The following is a 19,344-nucleotide window of genomic DNA, read 5'->3' as shown; positions in this document are numbered from 1 at the left end:
CTCCCAGGGCAGGTACAGCATGGGTTAGATACAGAGTAAAGCTCCCTCTACACTGTCCCATCAAACACTCCTAGGGCAGGTACAGCACGGGTTAGATACAGAGTAAAGCTCCCTCTACACTGTCCCATCAAACACTCCCAGGGCAGGTACAGCACGGGTTAGATTCAGAGTAAAGCTCCCTCTACACTGTCCCATCCAACACTCCCAGGGCAGGTACAGCACGGGTTAGATACAGAGTAAAGCTCCCTCTACACTGCCCCATCAAACACTCCCAGAGCAGGTACAGCACGGGTTAGATTCAGAGTAAAGCTCCCTCTACACTGTCCCATCCAAGACTCCCAGGGCAGGTACAGCACGGGTTAGATACAGAGTAAAGCTCCCTCTACATGCACCAGGCCTCACCAGTGATTTGTAAAGGTTTAGCAATAACTTCTTTGCTTTTGTACTCAATTCCTCTATTAATAAATCCAAGGATCCCATCTGCTTTTTTAACAGCCTTCTGAACTTGTCCTGCCAACCTTGAAAGTTTTGTGCACCCCGCAGGTCCCTCTGGAGTTTAGTGGAATGAGGGGTGATCCCATTGAAACTTATAACATTCTTGCAGGGCTTGACAGTGTAGATGCAGGGAGGATGTTTCCCCTGGCTGGGGAGTCTAGACCAGGGGTCACAGTCTCAGAATAAGGGGTCGGCCATTTAAGACTGAGATAAGGAGAAATTTCTTCACTCAGAGGGTGGTGAATCTTTGGAATTCTCTACCCCAGAGGGCTGTGGAGGCTCAGTCATTGAGTATATTCAAGGCTGAGATCAATAGATTTTTGGGCACTTAGTGAATCAAGGATATGGGAATTGCAATGTATTATCACATGGTTTGTCACATGGTTTAGTATGAGCATGCTGACGTAATAAAACTCACTGCACACTTGGTTTGAGTATAAAGCAAGGCTTTAATCAACTTGTTTCAGAACATGGAGGTCTCGTTGTACTTCACTAGTTCCTTGTCTTACAAAATGTCCCTGGAAAGCTGGGGCCGACGCCCGAGTATTTATACTCCTTGGACGGCGCCACCAGCTGGCCGTCCAGCGTTATTTCACGAGTAGTTTCTTAATGAATGATGAGATTTATAACAAATGCTCAGTTCGCTCTGGCCTAGTAAAGCAAGCACATGGACTCCCAACTCATCGAGTCTCTGTCCTTCATTTGTTCTACTCACATACATTACATTTTGGCGCCGAGTAGGTTTGTCAATGTGCCATCGACATCTGGCCCAATCTCCGTTAGAAAAATTGCTTTCTTCCGTTTATAAATTACTTTATTTTGAGCTTGATCATTCTCATCTGCACCTTCGGTCTCAATAATGTTACTGGCCCTAAAAAACATCTCCATCCGCTCAATGGTTTGCGAGCTCGGTCATACAAGCTGAGGCTCCCGTTGAATCCCGTAGGTGCGGCCATGATTGTCCCGATCGCGTCAAACAGTGACTCAGCACGCTACCCGTGTACCTGTGAGAATCAGCGCTGCTGTTGCTGTGTGTGCATACACGCGCGGAGGCAAAGCACAGACGATTCTGCATCAGCATTAACGGTAAAACATTGCAAAAGTTCAGTTTAGGTGTCACAAATTCACCTTAAACTTGTCCACTCGAAGGTTGAACACTGTGTCCTTCCATGATCCCTAAAAATGGCTTTGGGATCCCATCCGTGTGGCCAAAATGTAATAGAAACAAAGAAGCTAGGAGCAGGAGTAGGCCATTCGGCCCCTCGAGCCTGCTCCGCCATTCAATGCGATCATCCAAATTCAGTACCCTGTCCCTGCTTTCTCCCCATATCCCTTGATCCCTTTAGCCTTAAGAAATATATGTGAGTAGAATGAATGAAGGACAGAGACAGGGTGAGTGGGGAGTCCATGTGCTCGCTTTACTCGACCAGAGCGAACTGAGCATGCTCATACTAAACCATGTGACAATACATTACCGGGATTGGGCGGGAGGGTGGACTTGGGGTCGAAGGTCGGCCATGATCATATTGAATGGTGGAGCAGGCTCGAGGGGGGCCGTGTGGCCAACTCCTGCTCCTAATTCTTATGTTCCTGCATCCCCCCCCCCCACCCTTTTAAAATTGTACCATTTCTTGCGCTGATTCAGGACGCGGCCAACCATCAAGGAATGCTACGCCAACCCCTGGCTCCAGGACAACTACCTGATGAAGCTGCGCCGTCAGACGCTGACCTTCACCACCGCCCGACTGAAGGAGTTCCTGGTGCACCACCAGCGGAAGAGGTCGGAGTCGCTCACCAGGCACCGGGTCCTCCTGCGCTCCTACAGCAGCGTCTCCGCGCAGCCCGGGACCCCGGCCACCACCTCGGCAGCCCAGTGACCCCCCACCCCCCGAGGGAGGGGCCGGGGGGTGGGGCGCGGAATTTATGGGGAACATTCCAGTCACACGTGCATCGGAAACACTCGGCAACCCCCCGCACACCCACCCCCTCTTCCCGAGGGAGGGCGTTCATTTCGGTCAGAACACAATGGCAGCAACAAAAAAAAGCCATCGCCAGAAGTCAGTCTGGGAGTGAAAAAGGAGTTTATTTTTTAAATGTATTTATTTATTTTAATTTTTTTTCGAGCCGTCCGGTTAACCCAGGCTGTGCGCCGCGCACCTCGAGGGCTGTTGGCGAAGGGTTTTTGTTTTGCGAGGTTTAGAGAGCGCCTGGTACATGAGTTAGTGACTGAAGACAGTGTCAGGGTGGGTGGGACAATCGCTGGGAGAGAGAAGGAACAATGAGAGATCGCAAGAACAGCCAATGCTAACAGCCCTTTACTGCACCTCCCTCCTCCCCGTGTGTTTCCCGTCTCCTGTCTCCCCCCCGACCCAGGAGCTGCCGCATTTTGCTGAGATTGCAGCCTTCTGACCCCAGTAAACCTGCCAACACTTTGCAGAGTCGTGAGGCGCACTCTCTCTCTCTCTCGCCTGGTTTCTTTTGCCGTCGTACGGAGAGATGTACCAGCGTCGTTGCACCTGTATTTGTTTGTTGATAACGGCGGATTGACATCCAGTTATCCAGAGGTGGACAGTTCCCTCTGCCTCTCACAGGGTCTCTTGTTGCACCCCTTGCTCAGGCTGCTACCAGGCTCTCGATTCCCGAGGGACCTGATTTCCCCCACCCCCTCGAGGCTACTCGCATTAACGCCGAATAAAACTGACGGAGCTGCCTTCTCCCATCAGGGCATGCTGCAACTGGGCACATATCCAGCTCCGGCATTCCTGGGGTGGGGGACAGCTGGCACTCCCGGGGTCTAAAGGGTTATCGACAGCAATTGATGGTCTAAGGACAGGGAAGTGAACAAAGCCAGTCACCCCTCGTTCTGTACTTTTTTTTTTTTTATTCGTTCACGGGATGTGGGCATCGCTGGCAAGGCCAGCATTTATTGCCCATCCCAAGGTGGTGGTGAACCACCGCTATATACAACTGAGTGACTTGCTGGGCCATTTCAGAGGGCAGTTAAGAGTCAACCACATTGCTGTGGGTCTGGAGTCACATATAGGCCAGACCAGGTAAGGGCGGTAGATTTCCTTCCCTGAAGGACATTAGTGAACCAGATGGGTTTTTACGACAATCCGATAGTTTTAATGGTTCAGATTTATTTAATTTAACTGAATTGAAATTTCCCAGCTGCTATGGTGGGATTTGAACTCATATCTCACAGGAGAATCATTACATCCAGGCTTCTGGATTACTAGCCCAGTACCCTAACCACTATGCTACCGTACCAATTTAATTATTGGCTTTTATTTTGGTTAGGGGAAGGGGAAGGGGGGGTGGGTCAAATGGAAGCTTTTGTTGCAGGAATTCTGACAAGAGGTGTCTGTGTTATTACTGGGCGAATATGGAGCTGAGGGCGCGGGAGATATTCCGGGTGTGTACGTGCCGTGTTCTTTGCACGGCCCCGCTCAAGCGAGTGACGGAACGTCGGGAAAAGGAGCGCGTGATTGGACGCCGAGATTTCTCTATTTATTTTTATACTTGTGCATATATGGCAGGATGAAACATGCACACACACACACACGCACGCACACGCGCGTCAGTGCGCACAGACACACGTGCACCAACCTCCCACACGCGTGAACATCCATGCGCCGTCATGCGCGCGCGCACCCACGACCTGTTTGATTGCGACACCCGCCCCGCTTTAAATGGCGCAACTAATGGCACAACGAGAATTAACAAGCAAAAAAAAGAGAATTTTACTTTTTCTCTAACCAGTGTATTTAGAAACATTTTCAGCTCCAGCGATTAGCCATGCAAATTAAATCTCTGGCGAGCCGAGCGTTCGAGGTTGTGCTGGAAGCATTGTGTAAATCTCAGTGTTGTTTTTTTTAGCATCCGTCTCTTTGGAGATCGCCATATATCCCCCACCGCACGAAGGGCTTTGCCGGCTTTACTGAACGCCAAAGGGATGCGGCGCAACATCGCAGGGGAGCAGAGCTCAGTCCCCCGGGGGGCTCGGGAGGGGGAGGGCCACAGGTTGCAGGCTGCAGCTGTCGTTACCCATTTGTGCCCCGTGGTTGTCCTCGGGACGGAGAGTAGCCGGCACGCTCGCAGCAGTCGCAGACGTCTGGCTCGCTGCGGCCGGCAGAGCTGAAGCCCGAGGGTGGGCGACGACAACTCGCCGCCTTTAACGTCGTAAAACGTCCCCGAGGCGCTGCGCGGGAGCGATTACCAGACAAAAAAATTTGACACCGAGCCACATAAGGAGATATTAGGGCAGGTGACCAAAAGCCTGGTCAAAGAGGCAGGTTTTAAGGAGCGTCTTAAAGGAGGAAAGAGAGGTAGCGAGGCGGAGAGGTTAAGGGAGGGAATTCCAGAGCTTAGGACCCAGGCAGCTGAAGGCACAGCCGCCAAAGGTGGAGCGATTAAAATCAGGGATGTGCAAGAGGTTGGAATTGGAGGAGCGCAGAGATCTCGGAGGGTTGTAGGGCCGGAGGAGGTTACAGAGATAGGGAGGGGGCGAGGCTTTGAGTAAGCTTTGAAAACCTTTCCCATTAGAAACGGTTTGCCAGGCTTCTCTTGCCGGTGCGGAGTGCGGCGTGCACATTGCCGAAAGCTGCAGCGTTCCCGGTTATAACCGGCCGACCTCCACCTTGGGCCTGGCCCAGTAGCCCTGTTCTGTATGGCACCCTCCTCCTTTGTATCAGTCTGACCAAAAAACAAGTTCTTGGATTTGGATCTTCATCACCTTCATCATTCACCCTCCTCATCCTCGCCCTCGTCTCATCCTCGTCTTCCCTCAGCCACCCTCCCATCTTCATAAACCATCCCGCGCCCTCCGCCCCCACCCCACCCCACTACGTCCCTTCCTCGGCCCAGCTCAGCGCGGGTCATTGTTTTCTGACCTTGCGTTAGCGGCGGAAGAGAGCGAGGCACGGACGGACAGACGAGCAATCAGGAGAGAGCAGCAGAGGCACACAGCGGCGAGATCCGTTGGCACTAAATGGGGCTTTAGAATTGGGACGGTTACTGGGCAGGTTTGGAATGTGGGTTCCTCACATTAACTTTGCCCCGTTGAGGTGAGATTGGCGGAAGAGGTTTAATTCTGCCATTCCCATTTCCTCCCTCCATCCCCTCTTTTTCCTCCCCAACCACCTCTTGTCTGCAGCTGCCTGAATCTTTGGCCTTCCCTTTAATTTGCTTTTTCTAATTTTACGTGCAAAGTGGATTTAACAAAAAATTTTTGTTGTGTTAACCCCATTTTGTAAAACTCTCCATAATCCCTCGATACCCTTGCTTAAAAATCTAGCAATTTCAGAGAGTCATAACGGCACAGAAGGAGGCCATTCGGCCCATCGAGTCCGTGCCGGCTCTCTGTCGAGCAATCCAGTCAGTCCCATTCCCCCCGCTCTATCCCCGTAGCCCTGCAAGTTTATTTCCATCAATTGCCTATCCAGTCTCCCCTTGAAAACACTGAGTGTCTCCACTTCCACCACTTCCGTCGGCAGCGAGTTCCAGGTCATCACCACTCACTGCGTAAAAAAGTTTTTCCTCACATCCCCCCTGTATCTCTTACCCAAAACCTTCAATCTATGTCTCCTAGTCCTTGTACCATCAACTAATGGGAACAGCCTTCCCCCGTCTAGCCTATCCAAACCCGTCATTATCTTGTACACCTCGATCAAATCACCCCTCAACCTCCTTTGCTCTAATGAAAACAAATCCAGCTTCCCCAACCTGTCCTTGCAGCTAAGATCCCCCATCCCCGGAACCATTCTGGTAAATCTCCTCTGCACCCTCTCAAGTGCCTTCACATCCTTATTAAAGTGTGGTCTTGAAAATTTCAATCCATCGCCTATTTTGGTGACAGGATTCCCAGATTTCCACTACCATTTGGGTATTAAGGGATGTGGAGCAAAGGCAGGTAAATGGAGTTGAAGTGCAGATTAGCTGTGATCTGATTGAATGGCGGAGCAGGCTCGTAGGGCTGGATGGCCTCCTCCTGTTCCTATGTTTGTGTGAAAAGGTGCATCCTGATTTCACTCCCGAGTGGCCGAGCTCTAGTTTTAAGATTGTGCCGTGGGCCATCTCGAACTCAGGCTGATCCAAAATAGGTTCTGCTCAGTCCCAAACCCGCGACCTCCACCACCTAGAAGAACAAGACCAGCAACGTCATGGGAGCACCATCACCTCCAAGTTCTCCTCTGATTCACACTCAACACTGTCCCGACTTGGACACATATCGGCCGTTCCTTCATCGTCGCTGGGTCAAAATCCTGGAACTCCCTCCCCAACGGCACCGCGGGAGCACCTCCACCCCACGGGACTGCAGCGGTTCAAGAAGGCGGCTCACCGCCACCTTCTCAAGGGGCAACTAGGGATGGGTGATGAATACCAGCCTTGGGTTCCCGTTTAATACGTGCGTGTGCTCCCTAGCTCAGTGCATCGCGCAGACACCTGGCTGCTGAGCTTCTTCATACAAATTGACATCAGGAACAGCTATTGAATCACGGCAGCACAGAAAAGGGAAGGCCATTCGGCCCATTGCACCTGTGCTGATGCTAGCCCTTCAACTGGAGCCAACTATAATCCCATTTCCCTGGCCTTTCCCCCGTATTAATGAGAGAGTGACTGTGAAAGAGTACCTGAGGGAGAGTGAGTGTGTAAGAGTGAATGTGATAACGGGTAAGGGAAAGCATGTGTGTCTTAGTGAGAGAGTGTGAAAGAGGAGTGTGAGCCTGAGTAAGAGGTAGTGAGGTTGATTTTGACTTTTGGGCGGTGATTTTAAGGCCTCACTTACTCACGTCAGACCAGCGAGCTGCGAGGAGCCGAACGGTCATTTAAAAAAACTTCTTGTGTGATTGGAGTGCACCGGACGCTTGGCCAGATTCCATGAGCTCGGCGATCCCAGTTTGAAGACTTCTGACCTGCGGCCTATTGGCATTAGATTCGGTCTCGACAGAGCGAGCCGCACGACAAAGCACCGCCTCGCTGGTTGGAGAGACACTTTAATAGCGCTGTTTATATACTTTAGTCTGGAGTGAACTGACAGAGAGGAGGAGGAGAAAACCTTTCACTTGTTAAGTCTGTGTGTTATATTGAGAATTACTACACAGACCACAAGAGTAAATTTAACAGGTCTTTACTAGTCGAAGGTCAGGGCGGAACTGCCCAATAAATCATTACGCAGCACTTATATACCGGTGTGGTCACCACCGGTATTACAGTATACAGCAGCCAAGATAAAGTAGTGCAACTCTTAAAATAGTTCTCTTAAAGGTGGAACGGTTACATACACTACAATCCTCCCTTTTTAGCTTAACAGTATATATTCCCCATTAAACATAACACATATACACAACTTCATGTAAAAACAGTTCACAGATTCAGTCTCTGAGGAGGCGCCTCCTGCGCCTCCTGACTCAGTCCGGATAACGCCTCGGTGGTGTAGTAGTTCTCGGTGGTGTAGTAGGTTCTCGTTGCTGGGGTGACTCATCTAATAGTCCTTCACTGGACTTAACAGCTTTCACTTTCGTAACTTCAGAACCAGCATTGCTGACTTCTAAAGGCTCGAGTACCTTGGGAAGTTTTTCTACTTCCAGACTGATTTGGCTCAGTTCGGAGGGACCACGTGCGTGACCTGGTAGGGGTGATAATGGTTCAGATGAGTCATCATCTTCTGCTTCTTCTCTATTGTCTTCTATTTCCTCCATCACTTCAGCTTTTGCCTCTGCCACCAATTCCCTGAGTGGCTTATTACTGCTGACACTGCTCACAAAAGGGTGCTCTTTCTTCTTAGCTTTCAACTGATCGATGAATTTGACATATTCCCTTTCTTGCTCAGCTTTGATTCGTTTGGCCTCCTCGCGCAGACGGTTTGTGTGTTCCTGCTCCATTTTCTCAATCAGCTGCTTCTGCTGTCTTCCCAGATTCTCCAACTCTGTGTCAAAGAACTTTTTCTTTGCATTCATCTCTTGCTCAAAACGGCGAATCATTTGTTCTAATTGCTGTTGTAGTTTGAAATTGAGTTGAGTTCGAGCCCGGTGTTCCTCAGAAATGTGCATGGCTGTAGACTGGACAGACTCAGAATTCTCTGTCAAACTATGTTGTTGTTGTTCAGTGGAATTCTGTTCTGATACTTTGTTCTCTTCTGAAGCATTTATGCACTCCTTCGTTTTTCCATCATTAGTCTGCAAGGCCATTTTAGACTTGTCTTTTGCACATGGGCTGGTCTTACCATCATCAGTTCCAGTGTCTGAGCTGATTGTCTTCACCGAGTTCTCACTCTTGGCTTTGTCACTGTCACTGCTGCATATGCCCTCATCCAATATTCTGGACAATCGTTCAGGTTTAACATCTTTTTTTTCCGGAATCTACCGTTATTGCTTTTAGGGGGTGCCAGTCCATATTTATTTTCCTGATCCACTCCCGTCCCAGAAGTGGTGGACCTCCCTCAGGTAGTACATATATGTCCATTCCTTGGTGTTCTTTGCCCTTGTGTACCACCTTGACTTTTATCTTTCCGATGGGGTATACTTTTTGCCCCGTGTATGTCTGCAATACTATCTCCGTATCCCGTAGGGGAATATGTGTGAATAACCTTTTGTAATCTTGCTTATTCATGACCGTCAACGCCGATCCGGTGTCCAATTCCATCTTCACTTGGACTCCTGCCATCTGAAGTGTGACCCAGATAGTTTGTCGGTCAGCTTCCTTACTCACATTGTGAATTCTCAGACTACCCAGTTCCTTGCTGTTGGAGTCTGAATCTGAATTCTGTTCATCCGAACTCTTCTCAGCCACCTTATGTACCTTTCTGCACTTTCCCTGCGGTGACTTTTTGTTGCTGGTCTTCTTTCCTGACCGGCATACTTTAGCTATGTGACCAAGCTTGCCACATTTTCTACATTCCTGGTTTTTAAACCAGCATTGGTTCTGATCGTGTGTTGTCTTCCCACAATGATAACATTTCGTTGTACCCAAAGCCATTTGATCTACGCTGAGTACCGCTGCCTTCAGCTGCATTTCCGCAGTGCCTCTCGCTGCGGCTTCGTGCGATGCTGCAATAGTGACAGCCTTATCAAGTGTAAGATCATTCTCTTCAAGCAACCGCTTTTGTGTTCCTTCTTTCGACAATCCACACACGAATTTGTCTCTCAGTGCCTCTGTCAGTCTTTCCCCAAACTGACAGTATTTCGCTAGCTTATGCAGTTCAATTAAATACTCCGCGTTGCTTTCCTCTTTCAGTTGCGTTCTCGCATAAAATTTAAATCGTTCCGCTAACATCAGCGGTGTGGGGTTCAAATGATTTTTCAGGACAGCAACAATTTTAGCGAAAGTCTGATCCGCCGGTTTAGCTGGTGATAGAAGATGCTTCAATAGCCCGTATGTCTTCGCACCCATTGAGTTTAGTAAGGTTAGTGCTTTATCTTCATCTGATATTTTATTTGCCTTACAATATATCTCTATGCGTTCTACATACGTGGCCCAATCTTCAACATCGGGATCGAAATCGTTGATGTTACCACGCTTAGGCATCCTCGCAATCTTCTTGAGAAACAAAAAGAAATTTTTCTTTTATTTTTTTTTCAAAATGGCGGTTTCCCGCGCTTGTCTTCTTCCCCCCCCGCCTACGAAAATGGCGGCTTCCTGCGTTTGCCTTTCTCCCCCGCTGGCTGTAATGGTGATTGCCATATTGCTGCGTTCGCCCTCCCCAGCGGTTTTCAAATCGTGCCTCCCAGCCCCTCTTGCAGTCCGGTCCTTTCCCCCGGCTGCGGCTGAGTTCTCCGCGTTTTTTTTTTTTTTTAATTTTCTCCCGCGCCTTACACTGACCCGGTCGCTGCGCCTCGCGGCCTCGGTAGCTGCCCGGCCTTTCTCACCGGTCGTGGTCGAGCTCTCTCTTGACGCTGTTGCGTCTCCCAGCCCGCTTGCAGCCCGGTCTTTTACACCGGCTGCGTATGCATTCACCGTGGCTCCCGTGCCGTACGCTGCCCCAGTCTCAGCGCCTCTGGCCCCGACTTTTCACCGCGGCTCCCGTGCCTACGCTGCCCCAGTCTCAGCGCCTCTGGCCCCGACTTCTGTCCGGCTCTTTTCCCCGGCCGTGGTCGAGTTCTCCGCCCTTGTATCCTCCGTTTTTCCCTCCCCTACTTCACAGCCAGCGTGGCCGACTTGCTGCTCGTCGCTGATCGGCTTACCCACCACCGTGATAGAAGGGATGATCACTGCCTGTTGCTGATGGAAGGCTTCGTGTCAGAATTCTTCCTTTGCTCTTCAAACCCGCGTCTTTCCTCAGCAGGATGATGAGGGCGGATGCCTCCTCTCAATGCCCGTTAAACTGCCTTGGATGTATCTCTGCCGCAGGGTAAGATCGTACTCGTCGCCACTGTTAAGTCTGTGTGTTATAATGAGAATTACTACACAGACCACAAGAGTAAATTTTAACAGGTCTTTACTGGTCGAAGGTCAGGGCGGAACTGCCCAATAAATCATTACGCAGCACTTATATACCGGTGTGGTCACCACCGGTATTACAGTATACAGCAGCCAAGATAAAGTAGTGCAACCCTTAAAATAGTTCTCTTAAAGGTGGAACGGTTACATACACTACATTACTGACCCTCACTCCTCGAGGGATCTGACTAGATTCCAATGCGATTGTTCCGTCTCTGTTGGATCTGGTACTTGCCATAGAGGGAGTGCAACGAAGGTTCACCAGACTGGTTCCTGGGATGGGGGGATTGTCCTATGAGGAGAGATTGAGTAGACTAGGCCGATATTCTCTAGAGTTTAGAAGAATGAGAGGCGATCTCATTGAAACATATAAAATTCCTAAGGGGCTTGGCAGAGTAGATGCAGGGAGGATGTTTCCCCTGACTCGAGAGTCTAGAACCAGAGGTCACAGTTTCAGAATAAGGGGTCGGCCATTTAGGACTGAGATGAGAAGAAATTTCTTCACTCAGAGGGTGGTGAATCTTTGGAATTCTCTACCCCAGAGGGCTGTGGAGGCTCAGTCGTTGAGTATATTTGAGACAGAGATCGATAGATTTTTGAATATTAAGGGAATCGAGGGATATGGAGATAGTGTAGGAAAGTGGAGATGAGGTAGAAGATCAGCCACGATCTTACTGAATGGCGGAGCAGGCTCGAGGGGCCATGTGGCCTACTCCTGCTCCTAATTCTTATGTTCTTATGTATTTTATAAAGATTAATTTCCAGGACACTGCTGCGATCAAAACCCTGGGAGAAAAATCATAGTGGAAAATTGATTTTTTTAAATTGCTTGTTTTCTTTTCCATTTTCTTTGAACGCTTTTGTTTCTTAGTTGTGGGAGGGGTGGAGGATAAAGACTGTTTAACATCGGGCAGCAAAGAGTCAGTTCGCTTTCCAGCCGGCGTGGGGAGGCGGGAAGGCGCCTAGCTAGGATGAACGTTTTCAGCAACCAATCAACCAAAGATATCATGGGCAGCTGGAGGAGGGACTTCAAGTGATGAAACCTTGAGGAATAAATCCGACCAGAGCAGGCAAAACTCCCCCCGCCACCCACCTCCCGCCCCCCCCACCCCCCCGACCCTCCCCAGTACTGAACCGTTTGTAGGTTTGTAGCAAGTATTGACGGTGCCTCTGATTGCAGTTAGGCCCAGGCTGTTGCCTTCAAATCTAGGCCGTCTGTTACACAATGACTGCACAAGGGTTAAATTACGAGGGGAGATTACACAAACTAGGGTTGTATTCCCTGGAATTTAGAAAGTTAAAGGGCGATTTGATCGAAGTTTTCAAGATATTAATGGGAACAGTTAGGGTAGATAGAGAGAAACTATTTCTGCTGGTTGGGGAGTCTAGGACTAGGGGGCAGTCTAAAAATTAGAGCCAGACCTTTCAGGAGTGAAGTTAGGAAACACTTGTACACACAAAGGGTGGTAGGAGTTTGGGACTCTCTTCCGCAAACAGCAGTTGATGGTCAATGGCCACCACATTAACACACTGCTCTGTCACTCGTTTTAGCCGTCTCTCTCTCGCTCTCTCTCACCTTCTGTCTCTCACCTTCTGTCCCTCTCTTTCTCTGTCTCTCACCTTCTGTCCCTCTCTTTCTCTCTCACCTTCTGTCCCTCTCTCTGTCTCTCACCTTCTGTCCCTCTCTTTCTCTGTCTCTCACCCTCTGTCCCTCTCTTTCTCTGTCTCTCACCTTCTGTCCCTCTCTTTCTCTGTCTCTCACCTTCTGTCCCTCTCTTTCTCTGTCTCTCACCTTCTGTCCCTCTCTTTCTCTCTCACCTTCTGTCCCTCTCTCTGTCTCTCACCTTCTGTCCCTCTCTTTCTCTGTCTCTCACCTTCTGTCCCTCTTTCTCTGTCTCTCACCTTCTGTCCCTCTCTTTCTCTGTCTCTCACCTTCTGTCCCTCTCTTTCTCTGTCTCTCACCTTCTGTCCCTCTCTTTCTCTCTCACCTTCTGTCCCTCTTTCTGTCTCTCGCCTTCTGTCCCTCTCTTTCTCTGTCTCTCACCTTCTGTCCCTCTCTTTCTCTGTCTCTCACCTTCTGTCCCTCTCTTTCTCTCTCACCTTCTGTCACTCTGTCTCTCACCTTCTGTCCCTCTCTTTCTCTGTCTCTCACCTTCTGTCCCTCTCTTTCTCTGACTCTCACCTTCTGTCCCTCTCTTTCTCTGTCTCTCTCCTTCTGTCCCTCTGTTTCTCTGTCTCTCTCCTTCTGTCCCTCTCTGTCTCTCACCTTCTGTCCCTCTCTTTCTCTGTCTCTCACCTTCTGTCCCTCTCTTTCTCTGTCTCTCACCTTCTGTCCCTCTCTTTCTCTGTCTCTCACCTTCTGTCCCTTTCTCCGTCTCTCACCTTCTGTCCCTCTCTCCGTCTCTCACCTTCTGTCCCTCTCTTTTCTTGGACTCTCACCTTCTGTCCCTCTTTCTCCGTCTCTCACCCTCTGTCGCTCTCGCACTCTGTCTCCTCCCCCGAGACACTCTGGGGATGGTTTTCACGTTGGACGCGGGTGGAACATTGACAGAAGTGGATTACACTCCCTCTTCATTTTTCTGTCCATCAACTTCAATCGAAAGGACGATCGAATGGGAAGCTGATCTGCATTCCCCAGTTTCCTACCCGTGTCCAAATTGAAAGCTTCCCCCAGATCTGTCTGATAATCTCTGTCTCTCCCTCCTTTCTGTTTTTCCTCCATTCGTGCTCCCTCCTCAGTTTCTCACACTCTTGCTATCTGCTTTCATTCTCTTGTGTGTTTTCTACCTCCCTTTCAGTCTCTCTCCTTTTTTTCCTCTCTCTTCTTCATCTCTCCTTTCTTCACACTCACGTTTTCACACTGACGCTCACACCTTTCTGTCTCCTTTCCCACAAACTGATGTCAGCAACTCCTAATCAGACAACTCGAGACTGAGATGCAATGGTCCAGGTCCCACAGCAGAGAACACTCGGTATCTTGCCGAACTTTAACGCTGCGGGCAGGGAACTTGCGAGGGTCCATTGAAGGATCCCGCCTCCTTACAAATATCGAAGTGCGGCCGAGAGAGTGTTTCTCCGGCCCAAGGAAAGATCATCGTTTGATGGTTTTAAGTAAAAAATGAAAGTGATTAAAAGCTGCTTATACTGCCAGTAATTTAAGATTGTGATCTAGAACGCCAAGACAACACTCATGTACATGTATAGTATTTATAAAGCCAGACTGTGATCTAGAACGCCTTTGATGATGTTCATGTACATGGGGTGACTATAATGCCAGACTGATCTAGAACGCCTTGACAATATTCGTGTACATGTAGTGTGTATAATGCCAGACAGTGATCTAGAACTTTGATGATGTTCATGTACATGTGGCGGTTATAATGCCAGACTGATCTAGAACGCCTTGCCAATACTCGTGTACATGTATAGTGTGTATAATGCCAAACTGTGATCTAGAACACCTTTGATGATACTCTTCTACACGTGGTGTTTATAATGCCAGACTGATCTAGAACACCTTTGATGATACTCTTGTACACGTGGTGTTTATAATGCCAGACTGTGATCTAGAACACCTTTGATGATAATCTTGTACACGTGGTGTTTATAATGCCAGACTGTGATCTAGAATGCCTTTGATGATATTCATGTACATGTGATGTTTATAATGCCAGACTGTGATCTAGAATGCCTTTGATGATATTCATGTACATGTGATGTTTATAATGCTAGACTGACCTGGAACGCCTTTGATGATGCTCATGTACAGGTGGTGTTTATAATGCCCTGGCTGCAATGTGACAACAGGGATGCACTATACAGTTTCTAAATGAACACAGATGGCTTTCACTGAGTATATAATCCATGTGAATGACTGAATCAGACGTAGTGTATTTGGATTTGATGGTTGCTGTTTGTTCTAGTGTGGAGCAGTGGCATGACAGCTGAGCTAAATAAAGATAGAAAGAAACCAGCTCGGTGTCGAGTTTCAATCTGTCGTCAGGACACCAACAAGAAGTATTCTTCATGACATCACCCGAACCCCTCGATTAGATTCCAGCCTGTAACTTACTCCCAGGTATCTGTTATTCTATATAAAACCACCTGAACCCCTCGATTAGATTCAAGCCCACAACTCCCCCCCAATTCCCATTGACTTCAGTTTTGCTAGGGCTCCTTGATGCCACACTCGGTCAAATGCTGCCTTGATGTCAAGGGCAGTCACTCTCACCTCACCTCTGGAATTCAGCTCCTTTGTCCATGTTTGGACCAAGGCTGTAATGAGGTAGCGAGCTGAGTGGTCCTGGCGGAACCAAAACTGGACATCCGTGAGCAGGTTATTGTTGAGTAAGTGCCGCTTGATAGCACTGTCGATGACACCTTCCATCACTTTGCTGATGATTGAGAGTAGACTGATGGGGCGGTAATTGGCCGGATTGGATTTGTCCTGCTTTTTGTGGACAGGACATACCTGGGCAGTTTTCCACATTGTCGGATAGATGCCAGTGTTGTAGCTGTACTGGAACAGCTTGGCTAGAGGCACAGCTAGTTCTGGAGCACAAGTCTTCAGCACAATAGCCGGGATGTTGTCGGGGCCCACAGACTTTGCTGTATCCAGTGCGCTCAGCCGTTTCTTGATATCACGTGGAGTGAATCGAATTGGCTGAAGACTGGCTTCTGTGATGGTGGGGACCTCAGGAGGAGGCCGATATCGATCATCCACTCGGCACTTCTGGCTGAAGATGGTTGCAAACGCTTCAACCTTGTCTTTTGCACTCACGTGCTGGGCTCCACCATCATTGAGGATGGGGATATTCATGGAGCCTCCTCTTCCCGTTAATTGTTTAATGGTCAATCTGATCCATTGAATGTGGGATCGCTTAGCCCTGTCTATAGCATGCTGCTTCCACTTTTTAGCTTGCATGTAGTCCTGTGTTGCAGCTTCCCCAGGTTGGCACCTCATTTTTAGGTATACCTGGTGCTGCTCCTGGCATGCTCCACTGGCTGGAGTCATACCTAGCACAAAGGAAGGTGGTTGTGGTGATTGAAGGTCAATCATCACAGCCCCAGGACATCGCTGCAGGAGTTCCTCAGGGCAGTGTCCTAGACCCAACCATCTTCAGCTGCTTCATCAATGACCTTCTCTCCAACATGAGGTCAGAAATGGGGATGTTCGCTGATGACTGCACAGTGTTCAGTGCCATTCACAACTCCTCAGATAATGAAGCAGTCCATACCCGCATGTAACAAGAACTGGACGACGTTCAGGCTTGGATTGATAAGTGGCAGGTAACATTCACGCCACAAAAGTGCCAGGCAATCACTATCTCCAAAAAGCGAGAGTCTAACCACCGTCCCTTGCCATTCAATGGCATTACCATCGCCGAATCCCCCACCATCAACATCCTGGGGGTCACCATTGACCAGAAGCTTAACTGGGCCAGCCACATAAATACTGTGGCAACAAGAGTAGGTCAGAGGCTGGCTATTCTGTGGCGAGTGTCTCACCTCCTGACTCCCCAAAGTCTTTCCACCATCTACAAGGCACAAGTAAGGAGTGTGATGGAATACTTGCCTGGATGAGTGCAGCTCCAACAACACTCAAGAAGCTCAACACTATCCAGGTCAAAGCAGCCCACTTGATTGACACCCCATCCACCACCTTAAACATTCACTCCCTCCACCACCGGCACACTGTGGCTGCAGTGTGTACCATCTACAAGATGCACTGCAGCAACTCGCCAAGGCTTCTTCAGCAGCACCTCCCAAACCCGCGACCTCTTCCACCTAGAAGGATAAGGGCAGCAGACGCATGGGAACACCACCACCTCCAAGTTCCCCTCCAAGTCACACACCATCCTGACTTAGAAGTATATCGCCGATCCTTCATCGTCGCTGGGTCAAAATCCTGGAACTCCCTGCCCAACAGCACTGTGGGAGCACCTTCACCACACGGACTGCAGCGGTTCGAGAAGGCAGCTCACTACAACCTTTTCAAGGGCAACTAGGGATGGGCAATAAATGCTGGCCTTGCTACCAACATGCACATCCCATAAACTAATAAAATTGATTTTAAAAAACTCACTCCCGGGTATCCGTTATTCTATATATAAACCACCCGAACTTCTCGATTTGATTCCAGCCTGTAACTCACTCCCGGGTATCCATTATTCTATGTATAAACCACCCGAAATCCTTGATTAGATTCCAGCCTGTAACTCACTCCAGGGTAGCTATATAAACCACCCTGGTATCCATTCTATTTTTTTAATTCATTCTCGGTGAAGGCCGGCATTTATTGCCCATCCCTAGCTGCCCCTTGAGAAGGTGGTGGTGAGCAGCCTTCTTGAACCGCTGCAGTCCGTGTGGTGAAGGTACTCCCACAGCGATTTAGGGAGAGAGTTCCAGGATTTTGCCCAGTGACGATGAAGGAATGGCCAATAAGTGTGTGACTTGGTACTTGGAGGTGATAGCATTCCCACGATATTGCTGTTCTGGTCCTTCTAGGTGGTGGAGGTCACTGGGGACTCCCAGGCCGAACCTGGAGGCCGAAGATGAGCGACAGAGGATCCTGGGAGCGAAATGGAGGCAATCCTCCAAAGCCCTGTTGGCTAATCTCAAAATTCTTGGGAGGGTCATGACCTCTCTTACCACCCCCACTGGCTCTGTTACTGGGGTAGATTGGTAAGTTGGCCCCGCATCACCTCTGTGCTCGATGACCTACATCGGCTCCCAGTCTGGCAACCACTCGATTTTTAAATGTTCATCCTTGTGTTCAAATCCTTCCATGGCCTCGCCCCCTCCCTATCTCTGTAATCTTCTCCAGCCCCACAACCCTCCAAGATCTCTGCACTCCTCAATTTCTGGCCTCTTGCGCATCCCTGATTTTCATCGCTCCACCATTGGCATAGAAACATAGAAGATAGGAGCAGGAGTAGGCCATTCGGCCCCTCGAGCCCGCTCCGCCATTTAATGAGATCATGGCTGATCATCCAAATTCAGTACCCTGTCCCTGTTTTCTCTCCATATCCCTTGATCCCTTTAGCCTCAAGAAATATATCCAACTCCTTCTTGAATATATTTAATGAATTGGCCTCAACTGCCTTCTGTGGTAGAGAATTCCACAGGTTCACCACTCTCTGGGTGAAGAAATTCCTCCTCATCTCTGTCCTAAATGGCTTACCCCTTATCCTTAGACTGTGACCCCTGGTTCTGGACTCCCTGACCATCGGGAACATCCTTCCTGCATCTAGTCTGTCTAGTCCTGTTAGAATTTTATAAGTTTCAATGAGATCCCCTCTCATTCTTCTAAACTCCAGCAAGTATAAGCCCAGTCGACCCAATCTCTCCTCATACGTCATTCCTGCCATCCCAGGTATCAGCCTGGTGAACCTTCGCTGCACTCTCTCCATGGCAAGAACATCCTTCCTCAGATAAAGCGACCAAAACTGCACACAATACTCAAGATGTGGTCTCACCAAGGCCCTGTACAACTGCAGCAAGACATCCTTGTTCCTGTACTCGAATCCTCTCGCTATGAAGGCCAACATACCATTTGCCTTCTTAACCGCCTGCTGCACCTGCATGCTTACCTTCAGCGACTGGTGCACAAGGACACCCAGGTCTCGTTGCACTTCCCCTTCTCACAATCTATTGCCATTCAGATAATAGTCTGCCTTCCTGTTTTTGACACCAAAGTGGATAGCCTCGCATTTATTCACGTTATATTGCATCTGCCATGCTTCTGCCCAAACACCCAACCTGTCCAAATCATCCTGGAGTTTCTCGGCATCCTCCTCACAGCACACACGCCCACCCAGCTTTATGTCATCTGCAAACTTGGAGATATTACATCTAGTACCCTCATCTAGATCATTAATATATATTGTGAATAGCTGGGGTCCTAGCACCGATCCCTGCGGTACCCCACTAGTCACTGCCCGCCACTCGGAAAAAGACCCATTTATTCCAACTCTTTGCTTTCTGTCTGCCAACCAGTTCTCTATCCAAGTCAATACCTTGCCCCCAATCCCATGTGCCTTAAATTTACACGCTAATCTCTTATGCGGGACCTTATCGAAAGCCTTTTGAAAGTCCAAATACACCACATCCACTGGTTCTCCCTTATCTATTTTACCAGTTACATCCTCAAAAAATTCCAGTAGATTAGTCAAGCACGATTTACCTTTTGTAAATCTGTGCCTTTCAGCTGCCGGGGCCCTAAGCTCTGGAATTCCCTCCCTAAACCTCTCTGCCTCGCTCTCCTCCTTTAAGAAGACGCTCTTTAAAACCGACCACTTTGACTCGCCTGTCCTAATATCTCCTTATGTGGCTCGGTGTCAACATTTTTGTCTGATTATGCTCCCGTGAAGCGCCTTGGGAATGTTTTACTATGTTAAAGGCACTATATAG

At 49.1% G+C, this 19,344-nt stretch overlaps 2 protein-coding genes across 4 annotated transcripts in view; both read left to right on the top strand.

The window, feature by feature from the left end:
• The window catches only part of spega (striated muscle enriched protein kinase a), a 536,975-nt gene extending 522,070 nt beyond the window's left edge, over positions 1 to 14,905 (top strand). For all 3 annotated transcript variants that reach the window (XM_085986741.1, XM_085986740.1, XM_085986742.1), the window contains one exon: positions 2,141 to 14,905. In XM_085986741.1, the coding sequence (XP_085842867.1) occupies positions 2,141 to 2,372 (232 nt within the window). In that variant the 3' untranslated portion in view covers positions 2,373 to 14,905. The remainder of the gene's footprint in view (positions 1 to 2,140) is intronic.
• On the top strand, positions 12,428 to 14,905 carry LOC147120610 (uncharacterized). The gene is made up of 2 exons (XM_085986744.1): positions 12,428 to 12,508; positions 12,605 to 14,905. Exons 1-2 carry the CDS (start codon positions 12,443 to 12,445, stop codon positions 13,478 to 13,480), a joined length of 942 nt encoding a protein of 313 aa, XP_085842870.1. The 5' UTR covers positions 12,428 to 12,442; the 3' UTR covers positions 13,481 to 14,905.
• Positions 14,906 to 19,344: the final 4,439 nt, after the last annotated feature.

This window comes from Somniosus microcephalus, chromosome 4 (genome assembly GCF_052327205.1).
Source record: "Somniosus microcephalus isolate GS21.2 chromosome 4, FLI_Smic_1.0, whole genome shotgun sequence".
NCBI classification, from domain to species: Eukaryota; Metazoa; Chordata; class Chondrichthyes; order Squaliformes; family Somniosidae; genus Somniosus; species Somniosus microcephalus.
This window is presented reverse-complemented; position numbering and strand designations above follow the sequence as displayed.

What these genes read in the sequence shown, in the direction of transcription:
- LOC147120610 (XM_085986744.1), top strand. Translation starts at nt 12,443, where the DNA reads ATGGCCACCACATTAACACACTGCTCTGTCACTCGTTTTAGCCGTCTC. An exon ending in TCTCTCTCGCTCTCTCTCAC is followed by an intron (nt 12,509 to 12,604) that starts CTTCTGTCTCTC and finishes TCTGTCTCTCAC; the next exon opens with CTTCTGTCCCTCTCTTTCTC.